Genomic DNA, 22415 nt, shown 5'->3' on the forward strand with positions numbered 1-22415 from the left:
AGATTTCCTGTTCCGGACACTGTCACGAGTTACTACCACTTTCTGTTTCTGAACCTTCCAGGACTACTTTCCACTGGACCGGACAGTGAATTATCTAATTCAGACCATTACCACTGCTCAGTATTAAAACTCCAGTTAATGCCACAGTCCAGACTTAAAAAGTAATGGCAACGGTCAAACTATTTTAAAAGTTCCAGTAATTGAATATAGAACTAATAGAAAAGTAATACTAATAGAAAAGTTGATACGATGTTACAATGTTGGACCGTTATAATGGAACTACATTATTAGCTCACGTACGTTAATTTCTTGGTTCTAGCTCGTCCAGGAGTAGTATCACGGTCCCTGCTCATTGTTATATATTTGGGATATAAAACCATTGATGTATTAGTATAAAACATACAGTAGAAGGGATGATACGGCTTCCTATCGAATCCTTCTCATGCCAGATTGATGGTACACTTGGCGCCCCCTGGTGGAGATTCATAGCGAGACTGACGTTCCCCAGAAATAACCAATTTCTCAGCTGGAAGTATGAATTGACGGCAGTCGTTTGTATTGCCGAGGTGAGAAAGGGGATGATATCTCTTTTAGAAACATGGGTTAAACAACACCAAAGAAAGGTAGTAGTCAAAATGAGTTTTGTTTGGTCCTGTATTTGTAATCCAAACCACTGTACATTACAGCCATCACAGCTCTCACTTGGCACACTATATAATCTCATCATGGTAAAAGAACATTTAACAAAATGCCGGTGCAAAATTATTTAACATGTTCCAAAACCTATGGGACTCCTCCAATCAGCAGATGAACCAAAAGCTCTCAAACTACCACAAATGAAACAAAATAAGGCTTTGTGTGTCATGCTATTTAAGCCAAAGACCAAGTACCATATCATGAGGTTAAATATGAACATGGAGCTGTAGACCAGAGGTAGAGGCATACTGCATGACCTTTATACATCAGTTAGCTTATGAAGGAAAAGGCAAAAAAACAATCAAAAGACAATCAACTACTTATAACTGGTCTTTCCTACACCCAACACTGCTAATTACTTGGATTGTTTTAAAACCGGTAAGGTCATGGCACAACAGCTTGCACAAGTGACAGCTTGCTCAAGAAAGGGAAACCACATGCAAGCACAGGCACAGAGAACAAGGATGCACACGTACAGAAGCTTACATACATTCAAGTGAATGGCAAGAATTCTGAAAGAGTGAAAGGGCAAACCCCTGCAGACAGATGCTCACTCTTTGGACTCTGGTGGGACTTTAACCCAGCTGACTGACTGGTTTCAGTCAATACCAAACAATCCCAGAGTTCCTGTTCATCTACAAACAAGAGGGAGTAACCACAGAGAATTTTCCCTTGCACCATTCTTTGTTCAGTCAGTCGTCCCAGTTTTGAAGACAACTGCAGAGCTAATCAGTCCCTCTGGGCCACGGTGAAAGACTCCGACTCAGCTGCTGGGGTGATACAGTAATGTACGCTTTACATGAAACGTGGCTACTACAGACGGAAAACCTGGGGGTACCATTTAATTGAATGAATGTGGACAAATGTTTCTAGGGCAAGGCAAAAACTATTACAATATGCTACCAGACAGCCTGTTTGGAACATCAATCATCCAGAAAACATTGTTCGTCAGCCCAATGGAAACGCATGTTCTGGCAACATCAGCATTGCCCCACAGACATTAATAACCACATTTAACCACAAACAGGACCCTGCCATCAGTATAATGCCCAGAACCGCATCAAAAGTCAGAGAAGGAGAGAGGAGCAGATCTGTGCTCGATCAGACAGAGCCCATAGGGGATACACGAAGAGCAGCACTTGTGGTTGAGGAAGTCATTCAAAAGGCAGGTATGGTAGATGTGTAGATGTGCAGGAGAGTTCAGTTGATAGGTGGGTCTCTAGTCTTCACCGTTCCATCCTCCATCCCAAAGTAGACCCTCTCAGCCATACCCACGAAGAGGCCAGTCTCCACCACTCCTGAGGGGAGGGAGTGATGGGGGTGCAAATGAGGGGCAGACAGATATAACAGTACACTGTATGCAGGGTATCTGCAGGTTTCAACAAATTATACTTAAGACTTTTTAGACATTTGTAATGCCACTTGGAATGCAATTTAAGTCAAAAAATGATTGGTGAGACCTAATGGTCGGTGAGACCTAATTTTCAAGAGCTAAAAGTAAAATTGATCAAAATAAAGAGCTAAATCTTCAGAATGACACAGCAAAAAAAAAAAGTCTGACATTTTTCCCAGTTTTGAAAGGTAACAGTTCTACAGTACTACATTAAATAAGATTGATAAAACATAGCACTAGAGCAGATGCAAGTCAATTATCAATAAGTTTATGCATATTTTTTCCCACCATCTACTGCACCTATGGAGCCTGGTGGGGGGAGGACAGGACAGTGTGTGGGGTCTGCCCCACCCAAGGAAGTCTAACATTCATTTCCTGCCATTTCCTCATAAGAGAAATATGACTCTCTTACATGACTATCATTGTGCCCTGTTCTGTAACTCCGGGTGTTCTCATCACTCCCTCCCCTCACCTGACCTACCTGTTCTGGATTATCATGACTATGTCAGTATATTTCCCTTTATCTTGCACGTGATGCTGTTCTAGCACATTGCAAATACAACATTCAACAATTTGAAAAGTGCCCAGCAGACTGAGTTGAGCTGGTAACAGCCTGAAGTTACATGGGATACTGAAGCTCTGAGGTGTGTCAGGCACATACGTAGGCCTCACTTTTCATAGAACCACGAGATCGCTTTGTTTTGCAATTCCAATTGTAGATATGAAGACGAGAAACATCCCTTTACGTACATTCAAGTAAATCAAATATTCATCCAATCAACCATTCTTTAACAGCACTACTATACAACACAGAGTGTAATAAGAAATAGTCTGTCAAGCAATTTTTTAAAGATCCTTTGTGTGACAAATTAAAATTCAGACAATCTAAAACTTATTAATATGGATAAAATTAATTTGACTTTTTAAGAACCTGCAGATACCCAGTGTCAGTGAGCCCTGGGGACAGTGGAAGGCTAGACATGTATATTATGGGGTTTTATGGAACCTTATGCTCGGATCAACACAGATCACAGGAGGGGTTATTCAGGGGTCATGTGTCAGGAACACTCACCTGGGATCATCTTGATGGCTGTGTTGACCTCCCTCCAGTTCTGGGCGTGCTCAAACTTCCAATCAAGGATAAAGTTGCTGTTATCAGTCACGACAGGGCCCTGGCACAGCAGAGGAGCAAATGGTAAATGTATGGACGGTAAATGGACTCAGTGGACTCATGGGTTCAGTTCAGTGTCTTGCCCAAGGACATTTCGACATGTGGCCGGGATTCGAACCGCTGACCCTACTAGCATTGGACCCGTTCTACCTCTTGAGCCACAGCTGCCCCAGGAGCACCTATGAACTTGTCACATGTAACGTAACAAAAGCTTTCAAAATGCCGAAGCAAAGCATTAAGAGGATAACGAAGAGTATACAGTATCTCTACGCAAAACAAAAAATATCTAAGTCAAGGACAATAGGAATAACAGACGCTTAACTACTGTAAAAAGGCAAAAATTATCTGTTCTCCAACTCTTGAGGACACTCACTGCTTTGCTGATAGCCATCCTTAGGACAGCCTCCCCACCAAAGCGCTTTGCTATTGTCCTGGAGACAGGGACATAAGCCATGGGAATGACCTCTATTGGGACACCCTTCTTCCACTGCTGTCCCAAGACCTCAGAGTCCTTCCTTTATCAGTAGAAGACAAGAGGGAGGTAGTGATGAACATACAGCTTTAGGCCTCATCATTTCTATGCATGTCTCTCTTTCACACACACACACACACACACACACACACACACACACACACACACACACACACACACCTGTAGTCAGCGATGACAATGAAATGTTTAGCACAGCTCGCCACTATCTTCTCCTGCGCCAGACAGCCCCTATCAGAGAGAGAGAAAGAGGAGACGCATGATGAGGAGCGGGCCGGCCTGTTACAGTATCTGACTAGGAAATAACAGGCAGATATAAAGCATGCGTACCCTCCTCCTTTGATCAACGTCAGCTCTGCGTCCACTTCATCCGCCCCGTCGATCGCCACATCCAGCTGGGCGGTGAGGACGGAGGGATAAACAGACTTATCGTGCCAGTAAACAATAGGACCACAGGATACTGATGACAGAGACACATTGTCCAGCAGGCTATTCTGATACCGTGGAAACAAGCGCATCCATCAGCGGGCCGGCTAATGTAACGTACCTCTGGGTGCCTGTCCAGGTCAGAGAGCGTGAGGCCATGCTGCAGGATCAGCTGGCGAGCCTGGAGGACGAGGAGAAAGGACACGGATAAAGACCCAGCAAACCGACTCTTTTAGTGGTGGTTTCAGTATTGATTTGGTCTAGACAGCAATTGTTACCTCAAGTGAGATACAAACCTGAAAGGAGGTAGGGACACACACAATGTTGAGCTTCTCCTGACGCACCCTCTCCGCTGGAACAAACAATGTCCATATGATCGTCATCATACTTTACTCAATGTAGAAACTGATCAATGTAAAAAGCCATTCAACTCAATGTAGAATTAGATCAATGTAAAAGCCATTCATGTGGTAGACCCTCACAGTACTCACCTAATCTGTCCACAGCATAGACTATGGTGGAGCCACTGCCAACTCCAACCACCTGATTGTTCTACAAGGTTTGAAAGAAGAGCGATTAGTTCTCATGGTCATACTAAATTTCACATAAGTATGAAGCATAGACAAATCCACAACGTATGTCTGGCAGACTCACGTTTTACTCCAAACTATAAGTTATTGAATGTTAGGCTCAAGGTTGAAGATTCAAAGATATGAAGAGGAAAGTATAATTTCCTCGTGACATAACTCAGTTAGCTAATTAGCCAGCTATATTCTCTGGAGAATTGATGGTTGCAAACGCAAATCTGGATAGCATAATGTTAATTTATTCAGCCAGGCTTGCAAAATCAAGCTTTAACTCTAGGATACACCACATTACTAGGTATTAGGAAATACAAAGGTTGAGTAAGGTTAGATGCCCCATGCTGCAGCGTGGTATTTATTTAGCTTGAAAGTACCCATTCGGTACGAAGAGGTAGCTATAGCTAGCCTGCTAAAACGGTAGCTAGTTAGCTAGCTAGGCGAGCTAGCAATGCACTAGCATTAACGTACATTAGCTAGCAAATAGCGTCAATCTCCTTGCCCACTTGACGTTACGCCTAAGGAAGCCCATCTCACAAAACATAAAACCGATGTCCTCTCTAGATAATCAAGTGCATGAATAACATTAGCTAGCTAGTCAGCTATCAAGCAAGGTACTCAAGGTGTTCATAATTTTCTACCTGCACATGGTTATCCACCGCAGTACAACCTGCGAGTTTCTTAGCCTCTTCTGCCATGATCAAGTCACTCTGCCTCGTAAACAGTCGCACGTGTTTCTCCAGATTGAGGGGGAACTGCCTCCCCGATGAGGCGGAAAAGAGTCCCGCTGCGAGGACGTGTCCAGAGCCGCCCCACCTCCGCAGCCTCGCAGTACTTCCCATTGAAACTTGAGACAGACCACCGCCTCCCACTGCCATGCAGGCTACTCTCTGAAGTAGTGTTGCGTAATTTGGTGATGTTCAAGAGTTTTTGCAGGATTTAATGTGTTGTTACTTCTTGCTGCTACCATCACAAGCTGAACTGCGTCATTATTCGCCTGCATATGATTTGGAGATCTGCGAATATGTGCACACAGAGGTACGTTCAGTGCTTTAGGGGCCTCATTTATCATTGAGGTACGCCTTCTTTTACACGGTCTTTTGCGCGATTTCAGGCGTGAGAGTCTTAATAATGTGGTCTAACATTATGAAGTGGTGGAACGATAACACAGATGACCACTTCATAATGTTAGACCACATTATTAAGACTCATCTAAATCACCCGGTAAATCACACTTAAGCATTTATTTGGCTGCCAACAGAAAAACATATCAATTGAATATGGCTACACAATAAAATGTTTAATGCATAATCAAGTTAACAGACAAACTCAAAGAAAATGACTGAAATTGTTTCTCCAGACTCTGACGTGGGGTGGGACTCAGAGGAGGGGGAGTCTGCAGTGGTCCTTGACCTGACGGTCGTGCCCCCGCCGGTTGCAGCCTCTACATCCAGTGCCACGACCTCCAGTGCCTCCACCTCCAGCGCACCGGCCTCCACCTCCAGTGCCATCTCCAGCGCCTCCGTCTCCACCGCCCACGCCTCCACCTCCGGCTGCCAGCGTCCCTGCCTCAAGGGTCCCTGAGGGCTGGGCTTCCTATCAGACGCTGTGCTGGAGGCTCATGACCCTAGAGGCCCAGAGGGAAATGGCAGAAGGGATTGGGGCAGTTGTTCAGCAGTTGGTGGAGGTCACCACACTACACCACCAGAGCCAACAGGACATCCTCACTGCACTTCATTCCCTCACACATGCTGTCACGGACCTCACACTGTCACTCACTACCACACTCACGGACCTCACACAGTCACTCACTACCACACTCACGGACCTCACACAGTCACTCACTACCACACTCAAGGACCTCACACAGTCACTCACTACCACACTCACGGACCTCACACATTCACTCACAAACGCACTCACACACCTCACACAGTCACCCACCAACAGACAATAAAATGGTAGAAATGTGAACCTTACTTGTTTATGTCTTCATAGCTGGCGCATGACCTCAGTGTGGGCCCTTTGGCCCCGCTGGTAAACCTCATGATGGGGAGGGGGCTGAGGGCTTGGGTCCTCATTTTGTGGTGGGGTCTTGACTGGTTCTCATTCTTATCAGCTTTGAATATACATCTTGGCAAACATAACAGAATGATGTACAAGGAGGGGACAGATACCTAGTGAAAGTACTATTGGTTGCTAGTAAAAAGACAATAATGAGGGCTTGATATAAGGTGGAACCCTCAACCAAGGAGCAGTGGTGGGTGTTGTGGAGGAGATTTATGAGATTTATTTATGCATTGAGGATGCAGGAAGGAAAGTTTGAAGGGAGATGGGAAAAATGGATGGATTATAGAAGGAAGTGTGATGATACCACTAATATTAAAATTGTCATATTTGAGTAAGAAAAAAAAGCTGCATGGATGGAAGTACCCATAAGCTGTTATTGTAAGTTTTTATGTTTTATTGTATTGTCGTTGTATGGATGGAAAATGCTAATAAAGATTAAAGTAAATAAGACAAAGAATATGTATCTTGGCTATGGACACACCAACAAGCCAGCCGTCACGCGCAGCGCCTGCCTCCAGTCTAGCTCCTACCCTGCTGTGCGCCAGGATGAATGAGTCATGCGTGGAGCAAGGCCACCGTGCCACTACACTTGTGATGAGCATGTCGGCGTCACATATGATTTGGGTATTTCTAGTGTGCACATTTTAGCGATTCACATAGACGTATTCATTCACTGATGGTGCCCTTATCAATATGTGGGTGCAGTCGCCATCGCCGTCACCTCTTTGGAGTTCTATCTCGGCCAGTAGGCCGAGTAGCGCCGGATTCATTTAGGCTCGCATTACGCACAGGAGGACTGTCATTTATATGCTTACCAAAGAGCAAACAGGTCCACATGATCACATATTAATGACAATCTAATTGGTCAATTATTGCCGTTTGATGGAGTGCCTGCATTAGGTGTGTGACATATAGCGCGGAAAGGTTTGGGACAGCGCATAGGTTCAGTTTGGGGAACAAATCCATATCGGACCATTCATGAGCCGGTTAGAGGACACGTCTAATCTTGCATTGCGATATATGTTGGTGCTGAATTGGGCTATTAGCCTACATGATTGTGCGTTCATGAACTGTCGCTCTTATTCTCTCCGTCAAACATAGTAATTCACCGACGCACCACCTGCGTCGCCAGTTCCCCGTGTTCAAAAAGGGCGTAGAACACCGTGTAAATCGGTACGACAACTTGAGAGGTGTCGTACAAAAGCGCGGAGAAAGGCGACTAAATTTCCGCCCTTTCGGCTTGATAAATCGAAATGTGGGGGGGGCAAATGGCGTACGCCTGAAATCGCGAAAAAGACCGTGTAAAAGAAGGCGTACCTCAATGATAAATGAGGCCCCGGCCTGTTGCATGCTGTTTGTAAATATGCAGCACTTGAGTCGGCTGCACTCAAAAGGACACACGGACTCGCTGTACATCACTTCACTATTACTCTTTATTTGGCAAACAGCTTGAGATATCTCTTTTTTCAGTGTACAGTATATATACCATAGTAAACGAACACATTCTGTTTGATAAACATGTTTTCTTATTTTTACATTTACAGCTTACAAATATAGCTGATCTTTTTGACAAAATTACTGATCTGTTTGACAGCTAAATTATTCTATATATATATGCTATATAAAAATCCACACATTATACATTCATGATTAGAAAAAAGTATATGAAATGAGAGAATAAAACACCACAGTACATAATTTCAACAAATCAAATTGGAGGGGTTTCACAAACAGAAATCCAATGTCTTTGAGAGTATCGAGTTTACGGCAATTTGAATGAGTAGCCTACAGAGAAGATATCAAGAAACAACAACAATACTGTCACACAAGAATAATACAGTACTGTCTTTCCTCTGTTAAAAATGGAAACTAATAGCTTGTAATGGACCCATACTTGAGAAAGCTAAACTTTGAATTGTAAACTGTACATATTATTTTATACGTCAGAATCTCTCACCAGTGCTGTTTTAAGGCGTAGTCAATGGATTATGTAAATGCTTTCAGCTCATCTACCTAAATTTGACATCTTTCTTACATTGGTGAAACAGTAATCTGGAGCTGCCATTCGTTTGGGAAGCAAACTATACCGGTAATTAAATTGAATATTTGAATAAAGGTTACATGCTGAAAGCAATGGTCAGTTGGCATGGAATGTTATTTGTACCATCAGAAGTAGGCTAATTCAAACACTCAATCCCTGCTTCTAAATTCTGCCTTTTGTTCAATACTGCAGCGATGAGCACTTGGGCACAACCAATAGAGTTTCTCTGGAATGTATGTTGAGTAACAGTATTGCTGAATTCACAATCATTCATGTTTACTGCGGTATTGAGTTGTAGGGGTTGCACTGTATGAATCTTGGTATCTGTACATGCTTTTGTAGGATACAATGTCATAGTTTGACAATCACTTTAATGACATCATATTAAAAACCCCGATAAGGAAATCATAACCAAAAAGTTGTTTTTTCGCAAACATGTGTGTCAGTATCTGGGGATTTTCTCCTTTCTTTTTTAGTTACTAAGATAACTTGTCCAGACAGTTGGACTACATGACAAGGTTTGCAAGCGTTGATCTAATCATAACATCTAAATAAAACAAGACAGGGTTACTTGAAACAGGGTTTTAGAACAGATTTTTACAAAAGGGATGCATTCACTTGTTTGCGTGTTTGTGTTAGCAAACAAACCTCACCAGTAGTTCTGTACCAGAGCCATTGTGTTACTTTGATATGGTGTTGGAATGTTGGATCTTTTAGGAATGAGTAAACATGAGCACAAAGCCCCATGTAGGAAAGACACTGCACACAATAGAATCAAGTTGTGGAACAAAATAACATAATTCCGAAAACATTATATTTTCTTTAGTTAGGGAAAAAAGACAAACCTTTTATTGATTTGATATGCCCTTTTAATCAGGAGGACATACAATGTCATTATGATAAATAAATATCTATTTCAATAGCTGAAATATTTGTATTATGTTTCCATAATAGACTATATTCATAATTAGATCAAGATTAAACTACCAAATTTGGTCTGTGCTGTCTTTTTGTAGCAATTATCATATTTCAATGGAATGTATTAGACATTTTAGTTATCACTTTCACCATGAATGCGAGGACAACAGCGAGAGAGAGAGAAAGAAAGAAAGAGAGAGAAAGCACATAATCTATGCAACTGTTATCATTGTCACTGTATTATCTTCTCTTAATCAACATTGATACCTTTCAGAATCAATAAGAAGTCAGAGAGATAAACTGAGGGACACAAATCTAAGCTCCTAATGGCCACCATGTGTATAGAACACTGAAATTGACACAATGACTGAGATTTCAAAACTAAACAAAGATTAATAAGAGCTATGGAACTAGACTGAGAGTTCTGGTGAAACAGGAGTTCTGGTCGGTCCATATTCTGCAGACCTGATCCTGAGGTGAGAGACAGGAGACCCGGTCTGTCTATAGATGGACATCTCTCCCACTCAGCCTCTCCTCCTCTCCATCACTTCATTTCAGTGCTTCACCTGTGTGGATGCTCTTGTCTATTCATTCATTTGCCTCCATTCAGCTTTGAATTTCAAAAATAAAAATTCCCAGATGCCTTTTTCACCAAGAGCTGGTCTCTATCTTTAGCTACATGTGCTGGGCATCCATTATGTCCAAGTATTTGGCCTCAATGATGCGAGGAAGCACACAGTTCCTACAAAAGAAAAGGGCAACAGAACAGGTCATACAGTACACTAAACTGCACAGTGGGATTAGTCAGATTAAGTGTGACCCCAGAGAGTACTGGGGATACAGGACTAGGGAAACACTAAACAGTCTACCTGATTGGGATGAGCAGGGTCATGAGCAGGGGGAAGATCATCTTCATGTAGGGCAGGGGGTACATGCCAAACGCACACAGCACCAACAGCTGCATCATCTGCAGGAAGGTGAAGTAGTGGATCTTCCTCTGGGGCACCTTGCGGATGTAATGGGTGGGCGGATAGGACGTCTGGAGTGAACAGGAGAGAGGGGGTGAGAGACCGGAGCCTGCCTGCTCAGCTGAAGGGGAGTGAACAGGAGAGAGGGGGTGAGAGACCGGAGCCTGCCTGCTCAGCTGAAGGGGAGTGAACAGGAGAGAGGGGGTGAGAGACCGGAGCCTGCCTGCTCAGCTGAAGGGGAGTGAACAGGAGAGAGGGGGTGAGAGACCGGAGCCTGCCTGCTCAGCTGAAGGGGAGTGAACAGGAGAGAGGGGGTGAGAGACCGGAGCCTGCCTGCTCAGCTGAAGGGGAGTGAACAGGAGAGAGGGGGTGAGAGACCGGAGCCTGCCTGCTCAGCTGAAGGGGAGTGAACAGGAGAGAGGGGGTGAGAGACCGGAGCCTGCCTGCTCAGCTGAAGGGGAGTGAACAGGAGAGAGGGGGTGAGAGACCGGAGCCTGCCTGCTCAGCTGAAGGGGAGCGAACAGGAGAGAGGGGGTGAGAGACCGGAGCCTGCCTGCTCAGCTGAAGGGGAGCGAACAGGAGAGAGGGGGTGAGAGACCGGAGCCTGCCTGCTCAGCTGAAGGGGAGTGAACAGGAGAGAGGGGGTGAGAGACCGGATCCTGCCTGCTCAGCTGAAGGGGAGTGAACAGGAGAGAGGGGGTGAGAGACCGGAGCCTGCCTGCTCAGCTGAAGGGGAGTGAACAGGAGAGAGGGGGTGAGAGACCGGAGCCTGCCTGCTCAGCTGAAGGGGAGTGAACAGGAGAGAGGGGGTGAGAGACCGGATCCTGCCTGCTCAGCTGAAGGGGAGTGAACAGGAGAGAGGGGGTGAGAGACCGGAGCCTGCCTGCTCAGCTGAAGGGGAGTGAACAGGAGAGAGGGGGTGAGAGACCGGAGCCTGCCTGCTCAGCTGAAGGGGAGTGAACAGGAGAGAGGGGGTGAGAGACCGGAGCCTGCCTGCTCAGCTGAAGGGGAGTGAACAGGAGAGAGGGGGTGAGAGACCGGAGCCTGCCTGCTCAGCTGAAGGGGAGTGAACAGGAGAGAGGGGGTGAGAGACCGGAGCCTGCCTGCTCAGCTGAAGGGGAGTGAACAGGAGAGAGGGGGTGAGAGACCGGAGCCTGCCTGCTCAGCTGAAGGGGAGTGAACAGGAGAGAGGGGGTGAGAGACCGGAGCCTGCCTGCTCAGCTGAAGGGGAGCGAACAGGAGAGAGGGGGTGAGAGACCGGAGCCTGCCTGCTCAGCTGAAGGGGAGCGAACAGGAGAGAGGGGGTGAGAGACCGGAGCCTGCCTGCTCAGCTGAAGGGGAGTGAACAGGAGAGAGGGGGTGAGAGACCGGAGCCTGCCTGCTCAGCTGAAGGGGAGTGAACAGGAGAGAGGGGGTGAGAGACCGGAGCCTGCCTGCATACCCCAGTGGTCAACATACGTACAGTATAGTCACACGCATGCACGCACGTGCGCGCACACACACACACACACACACACACACACACACACACACACACACACACACACACACACACAGTGTACTGTACTGTATATTCAAATCTTTGCGGGGACCGCCTAAACCTGACCTGTAACCCCTAAACCTAGCCCTAAACATAACCTTTGATCACTATCCCTAACCTTAACCCTACAACCCCAACAAGAAACCTAAACCTAACCTTTGACCCATAACCCTAACCATAATTGTAACCTAATCCCTAGGTTACCCAAAGCCTAACCTTTGACTCATTAATTTATTTATTTATTTATTTGCCCTGGGAAGCCCACTGAGACTAAGGTCTCATTTTCAGTGGTGCCCCGGTTACACAATACATCATAAAAAATATAAAATAATATAAAAACAATGTAACAATATACAAACACATACATTTTACACAATTAAATACAATGACAATATTATCTAAAACATACATAGACCTCGACCACCATATTCCCGAATCATGTTTAAAAATGACTAAAGGCATCCAATTTAAAAGACTCCTGAAACCTATTCCATGCTCTAGGAGCACCATAACTAAAAGCTGTCTTTCCAAGTTCAGTTTTGACTCTGGGGACCTCAAGTCAACCAGTCCTGAGACCTTGTCTGGAGATGACTAGCCTGCCATGTGATGAGGGATGTTAGGTAGTTGGGTATCTTTTCTTAGATGGCTTTGTACTCATACAGGACCTGGTGCTGTGCTTTCCTAGAAGCCAGGGATGGCCAACCCACTGCCTGATACAAATTACAGTGGTGCATTCTAAAATGAGAGTACAGTAATAAAACAAGGTGCCGAGTGATAGACAGTGTCAGTGTCTTATTTCGATAAAAGAACCCAAATTTCACCCTTAACTTTTTACTTAGTTCATTAACATGTACCTTGAAAGACAATTTTTCATCAATAATAATGCCCAGATACTTGTACGAGGGTACTCTCTCAATTCCAGAGTCATCGAAAGAGCAAATATTAAAATCAGTTACCTTCAAAGAGCAGGTTCTAGATAATTGCATACATTTTGTTTTTGCTATATTAAGCGTAAGCTCTAGGAGTGAGCACTGGATTGAGTCAAAAGCTATCTGCAGAATAGATCATGTTCCTCCCAAAGTAGGAGCAGATGAATTTTAGAATGTCATCAGCATAAAAGTGCACCTTACAGACATCTGGAGAAAAGGCAATGTTATTAATACAAGGTGAAAAGAATTGAGAATTGAACCTTGAGGAACACCTTTGGAGACCTCCATAAAAGTAGAATGAATAGAGTCAGCCACAATACATTGGGCTCTACAATGGGGAGCTTCTAGCACTGGTCAGTGCTGCTGCATTTCATCATCATGGTATTTCACTGGGAAATCCCGTGGGATTTCAGCCAGGCGTTATTTAATTTCAGTGATGCACCACCACCAGGTGGTGTCTTTGAGCAGATTTAGCAGGCTTGGTTCTCAGTGTATTTCTCCTCTAGTCTACCAATGAAGACAAGTCTGATCATTAAATTTCACCCATTCTATGAAGGCCATGATACACAGCATGATATTAGATGAGTACCTTCTTCTCAAACTCATCTTTGTTCTCCTTCTGGATGTAATTTAATTATGACGAACGTATCTATCTACCAATTCAACATCGGGTAACACACTGTTCAATAGCATAGCTCAGTTGGTATGGAGTAAGCCTCCGATATGAAGTTAGTCTACCTCAATGAACTTGTAATTTTCCATTTTAGCATTTTGTTCAATGTTTTTTCAGTTTCTTTTCTGTTCGCCACAGACATTTGCAAACATAAGCGAACAGTCTGAGATGTCTTGAATTAATTAATTAATTAATTGAATAGGCTACCGGAGGCCCTTTCACTTGTACCTGTATACTTTTGTAGGCTTCTAGCGGGACTAGATCCAAAATATATCATCCAGAAAATCATTGTTGACCACAGAAGCATTTTAATCAGAATTTAAATAATGGATTTTTGCCTAAGAGATGTTCGTGGATTGATGCTCATATGGAATGGAAACATAGGATGTCACCATTACGCATGGAAGCGCACTTTGTTAGGCTATATTCAATTATCTAATTCAGTCCAAATGTTCCAATATATAGCCTAGTCCTTATTCAGTTCGTTTTAAGTCCATCCAATCCCTCACGTTATAGCTCCCATATTATGATGAAACTTGCAGAAGTGTGTTTTTAAGAATATGCCAACTGTCTGTCCATGTCCCGAGGTTGTCACTGTAATGTCACCATCAAGAGATGAATAGGCCTACTATTTTAAACCTCACTGCAAACTTTTGATTTAGGATAGCTAATAGGCCTACAAATGGAGATGTCGGTTTTGCAAAAGAACCCCTCAAATATGTTGTAGGCTACAGGTAATCAGGAATAATATTCTGAAATTGTATCTTTGAACAAGGAATTCGTTTGTTTGTATGTGAGTAATGATAAAAAATCAAATTAGGAATTGGATATGGAGTTTGGATTACTGGACACAATGAAAAGAGGAACTTTAGGAAGATCCATGGTGAACCAAGCAGCCCTTAGGCCAGGGGTGCCCAGAGGCAATGCTGGTAGATCTCCAGCCATTCAAAAAAAAAAGAACAAGCCTTTCAAAGAAGGGACTTGATGTGCGTTGGCGTGCAGAGAGGCAAGTTGCAGTCATGTTACCTCCATTGTCTAAATGAGCAACTTTTGCCTCCTGCTACTTTGTAGATTAGCCTACACGTTTTGACAGTGAGTTTTGTACCGCAGTTTAGCTGGTATAGCTGAGTATTTTGTTCATGTGGGCTGATTTCATCACGTTTAGGCATTTAACGCAACGCGATTGGACTTCCAGCTTTAAAAGCTTTAAAAATTAAAATAAGAAATAGGCTCTATGCTCATTCTGAAGCATTTCCTACGCAGAAGAGAGTGAAGGCTTTTATACATAGACATTCCTTAATTCCTCATTCATTCCTTTAGAATGCATTAGAATGCATTTGCATTAAACGTGATAAACAGACATGGCAATGAGGGTTTCAAACTTACAGCAGCCTCTGTGAAACATTCGCAAAGGAAAGCAGAAGTGAGGCCAAAGGCAAAAGCACCTACAATACCCCGAAATACCGTTGAGATCCCACGATTAAGATTACTACTCCCAAGGGCTCCCTACTGTGTTTGTGAGATAATTTGTGAACCACTGGCAAGATTTCTGATCTAGGCCAACAGACTGCTAGTCTTTTTATTAAAATTGAATGGTCAACTGTATCAAAGGCTTTTGATAGGTCAATGTACAGGGAAGCACAATGCTGCCCATTGTCCAGAGCACAACCTTTGATGCTAAAGTTAACCTTAAACCTGTGAGGACCATCTCCGTGCCCCCACTAGTGACCATTGTTCTTGTTCAACAATTCTTGTCTCACAACGTATAGTAAAGCACACACACGCACACGCACGCACACGCACGCACACACACACACACACACACACACACACACACACACACACACACACACACACACAGGGGTACGTGGTCAACCCGTTATCCTAATCTGACTCACCTGCTCCTTGAGCAGGAGGGCCATGCGGTCACACATCTGGTTGCCGTCGATGGAGGTGAGTGCGATGTAGAGGAAGAGGCCGTAGAGGACGGGCTTGGGGATCCACTGCAGAGGGACGGGCAGCAGGAACACAGACACCCCGATGAAGATGTTGGCAGCCAGGGACGTCAGCCTGGTCTCCTTGACCTGGACAATACTGGGGACGACACGGTCACTGACTTCCAGCTGTATTCAAATGATCACCTTGATGGTTATGTTATATGATCCACGGGAATTGGTTGCTATATGACATTACGTTGTGACTGTATGTGTGTAATTTCAATGTATAGGTGCTCAGCGTTCTAATAATTCTCAATGTAATGGCCGCACATTATTATGACATTAAGACAACTGCTACTGTGAGCTGTACGTCGATGAGGCTGTGATGATGACAAGATGGCAGCTCACGTCTCGTAGAGATGCCCCCCTTCCACGCGCTGCTCCACGAAGGCCAGCTGGCGCACATGCAGGGTGGAGTGGGGGAAGGCGGCGTGCATCCACGGCAACCCCAGAACCGACATCAGTATGTTAATGAGGCCGGAGAGCATCAGGTCCCAGTGGTATGCTGTGCCTTTCAACAACCTGAGACACACACACACACACACACTCAGATCCCAGTGATACGCCATGCCTTTCAACAACCTGAGACACACACACACACACACACTCAGGTCCCAGTGATACGCCATGCCTTTCAACAATCTGAGGCACACGACACATTCAAATTCAGTTCATATGGTACACACACACAGACACACACACACACACACACACACACTGCATGCACATACAGCATATACGCACTCGATCTCTTTGTAATAAGTCGAAGTCAGTTTTATTTCTCACATACATACATTTCTACATCATACAGGTACAGTGAAATATATTACTTTTCTCTCTCTCATACACACACACACACACACAGAGACACACACACACACACACACACACACACACACACACCGACTTACGAAAGCACGTAATCAATGTGGCATTGTGGCGGACAACAAAAGCATTCCAAGCCCCTTAAACATCTTTACATAAATGGGGACTGCAACCTTCAGAATGACGCATCACACACACACACACACACACACACACACACACACACACACACACACACACTGCGGCGATCTCCAGATGTCAGCAAGGACGACTGCTGTGAGGTTTCCCCCCCCCCCCCTCTCCCTTAAACCACGGCCGGCGGCTAGACGATGCCTACCTGTTCTCGGGGGCGTTGGTCAGCGACACAACGATGTTCTGGTCGATGAAGATGAGGATGGCGAGTAGGAAGCCCAGCCCCATGGCGCTCAGGACGTTCATGGCCGACAGCCTCTCGAACGGGGCCACGTTGAACATGGGGCCGTTGTGAAAGTTGAACACCGGGACTGTTGGACAAACAATGTACACACAGCACCCCCCCCCCCCCCCCGAGACTGTGTCTTTAATGGTGGTATGGGAAGAAGGGACATCACACGACATGGACGGTAGTGGCTCGTTGCCTGTGTGTGTGTGTGTGTGTGTTGTATTACAGGAAGAGAGGAAGGATAGTGAGTGGAGCAGTGAGGCGGTACTGACGCTCAATGTCGTTGAAGACATAGGAGCCGATGAAGGAAAACACGAGCACTGAGATGGGCAGGGCGCAGTCCGACAGCACCTCTCTCACTTTGGCATGCAGGAACGGGCTGAGAGAGAGAGAGAGAGAGAGAGGGGGAAGGACAAAGAGAGGAGTACAATTACTTTGGGCAAGGACAATGGTTGCAATTCAGACACTACTTAACGACCTCAGTCCAGCTTTCTTTAACACAATCGAATCTGAGTGAAGTTGATTTGATTACGCCAAAACAATTAGAGGGACAATGCAACTGTTTATTAAATCAGCGGCCGGAGGGAAAGCTTGCTGACACACAGGGGTCCTGAGGAGGAGGAGGGTCTCTGGGGGGAGGTCATGTGAGGACCGCCTCTTCGGGGAGTCTCCATTGTCACCTCGTCCCTCACAGGCGTTTTAGAATTGATTTTAAAATTTTGCTGTTTACTTTTAAGTGCCTAAATGGCTTGGCACCCATCTACCTTTCGGAACTGCTGGAACCCTATGCTCCTTCAAGGTCCCTCAGGTCCTCTGATCAGCTTCTCCTGGTTGTCCCCAAATCCAGGCTGAAGCTCAGGGGGGATCGGGCTTTCGCAGTGGCAGCCCCTAAGCTCTGGAACGAGCTGCCTCTGCATGTTAGACAGGCCCCCACTCTGCAGGTGTTTAAATCACGCCTGACATGGCCTAAGAGACTTGTCCTTTTTCATGTGACATACTGCGTATGTTTTACTATGTGCTCTTTGTGTGTTCTTGTTGTTTGACTTGTACAGCACTTTGGTCAACTTTGTTGTTTTTAAATGTGCTCTATAAATAAAGTGGTATGGTAGGGTACAGGCAAGGCGGGACTGGAAGCCTCTCCAGCTGCTGCCTGTGAACGCACGCACCTCCTTTTGAACTGGTAGAGAGTGTAGCCCATCCACAGCGTCCCCAGCATCAGCAGGAGACAGAGGAGGGGCCTCTCCCGAGTGCACTGGATGAAGGAGTCGGGGAAGGAGCCCAAGCCCCCAGCCCCGGTCCCGTTCCCCCCCAGCAGGCCGGCCCGCTCCTGCAGCCGGTAGAAGGTCTCCATGCTCCCGTTGGACAATGTTGGGGCGTGGTAGTACTTATGAAAGACTGGGAGGGAGCGTCACAACATTCGTCCCGTTAGCGTCCTGATACTGTACTGTACGTCAAACAGACAATGCAATAGGACTTGCAAGGGACCAGAGGGAAGCTTACTTTTGATTGTGCCTTTCAAGGCGTCCACTACGAATGCAATAGAGATGAACAGGGCAATGACCTCCTCCGTTGACCTGCAGCGGCAAGTAAAACATTTACTTAAAGTCGCACAGAAACGGACGTTTGAGATCATCTAACTTCCGTAGTTTGACGTATTTCCGACGCAAACAAGCTATGAGGGTGGGACATGCGTTTAGAGGAATTTGATTGGAACATTGACAAGTGGACGGGTTTTAAGAACTGTGGAAGATTCGATAGAAGGATAGCGTCGATTGACGGGTGGATGTCGTGAGTTTATTTTTACTACTACTACTACCACTACTACTACTACTACTACTACTACTACTACTACTACTACTACTACTACCACTACTACCACTACTACTACTACTACTACTACTACTACTACTACTACCACTACTACCACTACTACTACTACCACTACTACTACTACTACTACTACTACTACCACTACTACTACTACCACTACTACTACTACTACTACTACTACTACTACTACTACTACTACCACTACTACCACTACTACTACTACTACTACTACTACTACTACTACCACTACTACTACTACTACTACTACCACTACTACTACTACTACTACTACCACCACTACTACTACTACTACTACTACTACTACTACTACTACTACTACTACAACAACAACAACCGTTTCGCGGCAGAAAATTGATTTTTAGAAACTGCATTCTAGGTGCCCCCACCACCGCCATACATGCATATACTGGCTCGCGCTGGAGTTTACATTTCTTCTACATGCCTCCGAACTACACCAAAGTGATCTCGGTGAGTCAAACGTCTTATAATATGTCGTAAATAAGGTCCAGGTTGTCAAAAACGAGCATTGTCCTTTAATGGGGATCCATTCACTAAACAATAAGCAACAATAAACAATGGTTGGTGTGAGTCTGCAACAAAGTTTGGCGTTGATATTGTGAAGAGGATAGCAGACCTCTTGAAGAGCTTCATGATCAGGCTGACGTTGAAGATGCCCCCCAGGATGAGGAAGAGGCTGTTCCACAGGCCGATGCATGCGTAGAAGGCCGGGAAATCCAGGTCATAGTCATCACAGATCCCTCGAATCACTGCAACACACACACACACACACACACACACACACACACACACACACACACACACACACACACAGCAACAGACCAGATACTTCTCAATCAGCCATGCCTCTGAATTAAAACCCAAAATGAAGCGGGACTACTGTAACTCGTCCATCGTTTGACAGAGAGAAATTGCATCCTGGTGAAGATTCTAAAATGTGAAGAGAAAAAAAGAAGCAGCTTTTGATTACTGTACTTCGTTTAGACATGAAAGGAACCACTGCAGTACTACTAAATGGTGATGGCTTTGCCAACACACACCTGAGTTGAGTTCTGCTGTATATTTGTGGCTAGATGAGCAAAGGTTTCACAAACAAACCATCGTTCTACTCAGACAAAGACTCTTGATAATGGTGTCCGATTAGGCCCACAAGAATGTGCTTAGGGCAATCCTATCACAATGACTTCAAAGGTCATCAGACCACATCAAAACAACCATGCGATATTAAAACTACATCTAGGCATCAGAGGACAACTAGTCATCAGTGTTGCACCATTCCACAGGTTCCAGTGATTTAAATTCCATACCCCAAAAAAAGGATTACCAACAGATATTCGTAAATAAACAACCACCAATATAAACGATTCAAACACAGTGTTCCAGCAGGAGCCTGAGTTGGACAGGTTTTTGCTCCTATAATCGTCTGAGGGGAGATATGAGCATATTTTGCTGCAGTGGTGCTGGGAGACAAGCAGAGAAAGACCTACCGCTGATGAATATGGCCAGGGGGGCAGGGAGACAAGCAGAGAAAGACCTACCGCTGATGAATATGGCCAGGGGGGCAGGGAGACAAGCAGAGAAAGACCTACCGCTGATGAATATGGCCAGGGGGGCAGGGAGACAAGCAGAGAAAGACCTACCGCTGATGAATATGGCCAGGGGGGCAGGGAGACAAGCAGAGAAAGACCTACCGCTTATGAAGATGGCCAGGGGGGCTGTGGTCAGGGGGACTACGAGCGGCGACCCAGCGAACAGGGAGTAGATTATCCCGCCTATGCTCTGGCCTATGATAGTCTTCTGGACATCTGGAGAGAACACACACGCATAGACAGACTTAGCGGAGAAGTAGCTGTGTGTGTGTGTGTGTAAACGTGTATGTGGGTGTTTGTACCGATCTCGCCGCGGGTGCTCTCGTCGTTGAGGGAGCCGAAGGCGATGGCTGGGAGGAGGATGGCGATGTAGAGGAAGATAGATGTGGTCATGTACTTCAGCAAGGTCTTGTTGCTACCCAGCACACCTGGGGAGACAGAGAGAGAGGGAGCAGCTCAGACGCACACTGACCAAGAGTCATTACTGATCCACTTCACTGGAGGAGCTGAACGCTTGGCGTGAGAGGAACTAATCTGGAGTGGTTAACTGTACTGTGTGGAGTTGTTACAGTAACAGTAGTGGGTAGAGCGAGCAGAGGATGACCCCCCAAGCGTACCGTCTGTGAAGTCGGAGGCATAGAGGGGCAGTCTGCGACAGAAGTCCTCATAGATCCCCCGACCAGCTTTGAAGAAATCTTGACACTGGACAGACAGACAGAAAGACAGACACACACCCATCAATCAATTAAAGTTTTGTGGGGGCGGCTGTGGCTCAGGAGGTAGAGCGGGTCATCCAATGATCTTAGGGTCGGTGGTTCGAATTCCGGCTCCTCCTGTCCACATGTTGAAGTGTCCTTGGGCAAGACTCTGAACCCCAAATTGCTCCCAATGAGCAGGCTAGCACCTTGCATGGCAGCTTGCCGCCATTGGTGTGTGAATGTGTGTGAATGGGTGAATGAGAGGCCATTGTAAAGTGTTTTGGATAAAAGCGCTACATAAGTACAGTCCATTTACCATTTGGGTTTTGAGAGGCAAAAACAGTGTGAGTGAACACACAGAGAAGGTACTCCCTGCCACTGCTGCTCATATTAGGAGTTTATATTTTTCTGTTTTCGGCAGAAAAAAACGTGATTTACCTTGATGTAAACAGCCTGGAATGATTAAACAAAAGGCTCCATTTCTCTCTGAGTGGGTAGGCTTTTTATGAAGCCACACAGGCTCGTTCACAGATTGCATGTCCATTAAAAACCTATACATAATGAAATAATTTATTATTACAAGGGTGTGTGTGTGTGTGTGTGTGTGTGTGTGTGGGGCGGACCGCTATGGCTCCTAGCCAGCGTTTGGCCCAGGTTCCATAAACAAAGTCTCCCAGAGGAATTACCGTCCACCTGTTTGCCATTCCTTCAGACGAGGTGATAGTGTGAAGCTAAGCGAAGGGGGAAGAAAACATGAAAACATCCAACAATTTGGCCAGCGTTTCACTTCTGTAAGGATGAAACTGGCTGAAACTGGCTAAAACTGGCTAAAACTGGCACATTTACAGTACAGAAACGTTGACTAATGTGCACTGTCCCTGTAATTATAAACTGTATAAATAAATACATAAATAAATAATATGTTGTTGCTCTGGGTGGTCCGACACCGTTGGGCTACGTAGGGGAGGGGCTGGGCTCAGTCAGCCAGGGAAGCATACTAAATAATAGTGGCCTGTCGCCTGGGGCCGTACACTTGAGTACAGAGTGGCGCTGTTAAGACAAGAGCGAATGTCCTGAAGCCTGTCACTGTCACCGCCGACCCGGGGAGAGGGAGAGCGAC

General features: G+C 45.4%; 2 protein-coding genes across 2 annotated transcripts in view; both read right to left on the bottom strand.

Annotated features, from left to right (window-relative positions):
- Positions 1 to 664: 664 nt before the first annotated feature.
- On the bottom strand, positions 665 to 5591 carry rpia (ribose 5-phosphate isomerase A (ribose 5-phosphate epimerase)). The gene is made up of 9 exons (XM_084437993.1): positions 5399 to 5591; positions 4668 to 4728; positions 4473 to 4528; positions 4298 to 4357; positions 4081 to 4145; positions 3913 to 3981; positions 3634 to 3775; positions 3162 to 3261; positions 665 to 1994 (listed from the first exon to the last, which is right to left on the bottom strand). The coding sequence occupies exons 1-9, from the start codon at positions 5453 to 5455 to the stop codon at positions 1897 to 1899; spliced, it is 708 nt and encodes a 235-aa protein (XP_084294119.1). The 5' UTR covers positions 5456 to 5591; the 3' UTR covers positions 665 to 1896.
- A 2827-nt stretch (positions 5592 to 8418) lies between these two features.
- The window catches only part of slc4a11 (solute carrier family 4 member 11), a gene marked incomplete at its 5' end in the record, with an annotated part of 47107 nt that continues 33110 nt past the window's right edge, over positions 8419 to 22415 (bottom strand). The window contains 12 exons of the mRNA XM_084437992.1: positions 8419 to 10528; positions 10656 to 10825; positions 15795 to 15990; positions 16242 to 16415; positions 17056 to 17221; positions 17412 to 17518; positions 18306 to 18534; positions 18640 to 18713; positions 19625 to 19757; positions 20700 to 20813; positions 20900 to 21025; positions 21215 to 21299. Of these exons, the coding sequence (XP_084294118.1) occupies positions 10462 to 10528; positions 10656 to 10825; positions 15795 to 15990; positions 16242 to 16415; positions 17056 to 17221; positions 17412 to 17518; positions 18306 to 18534; positions 18640 to 18713; positions 19625 to 19757; positions 20700 to 20813; positions 20900 to 21025; positions 21215 to 21299 (1641 nt within the window). The 3' untranslated portion in view covers positions 8419 to 10461. The remainder of the gene's footprint in view (positions 10529 to 10655; positions 10826 to 15794; positions 15991 to 16241; positions 16416 to 17055; positions 17222 to 17411; positions 17519 to 18305; positions 18535 to 18639; positions 18714 to 19624; positions 19758 to 20699; positions 20814 to 20899; positions 21026 to 21214; positions 21300 to 22415) is intronic.

This window comes from Borostomias antarcticus (assembly GCF_949987555.1).
Source record: "Borostomias antarcticus genome assembly, chromosome: 5".
Classification (NCBI taxonomy): Eukaryota; Metazoa; Chordata; class Actinopteri; order Stomiiformes; family Stomiidae; genus Borostomias; species Borostomias antarcticus.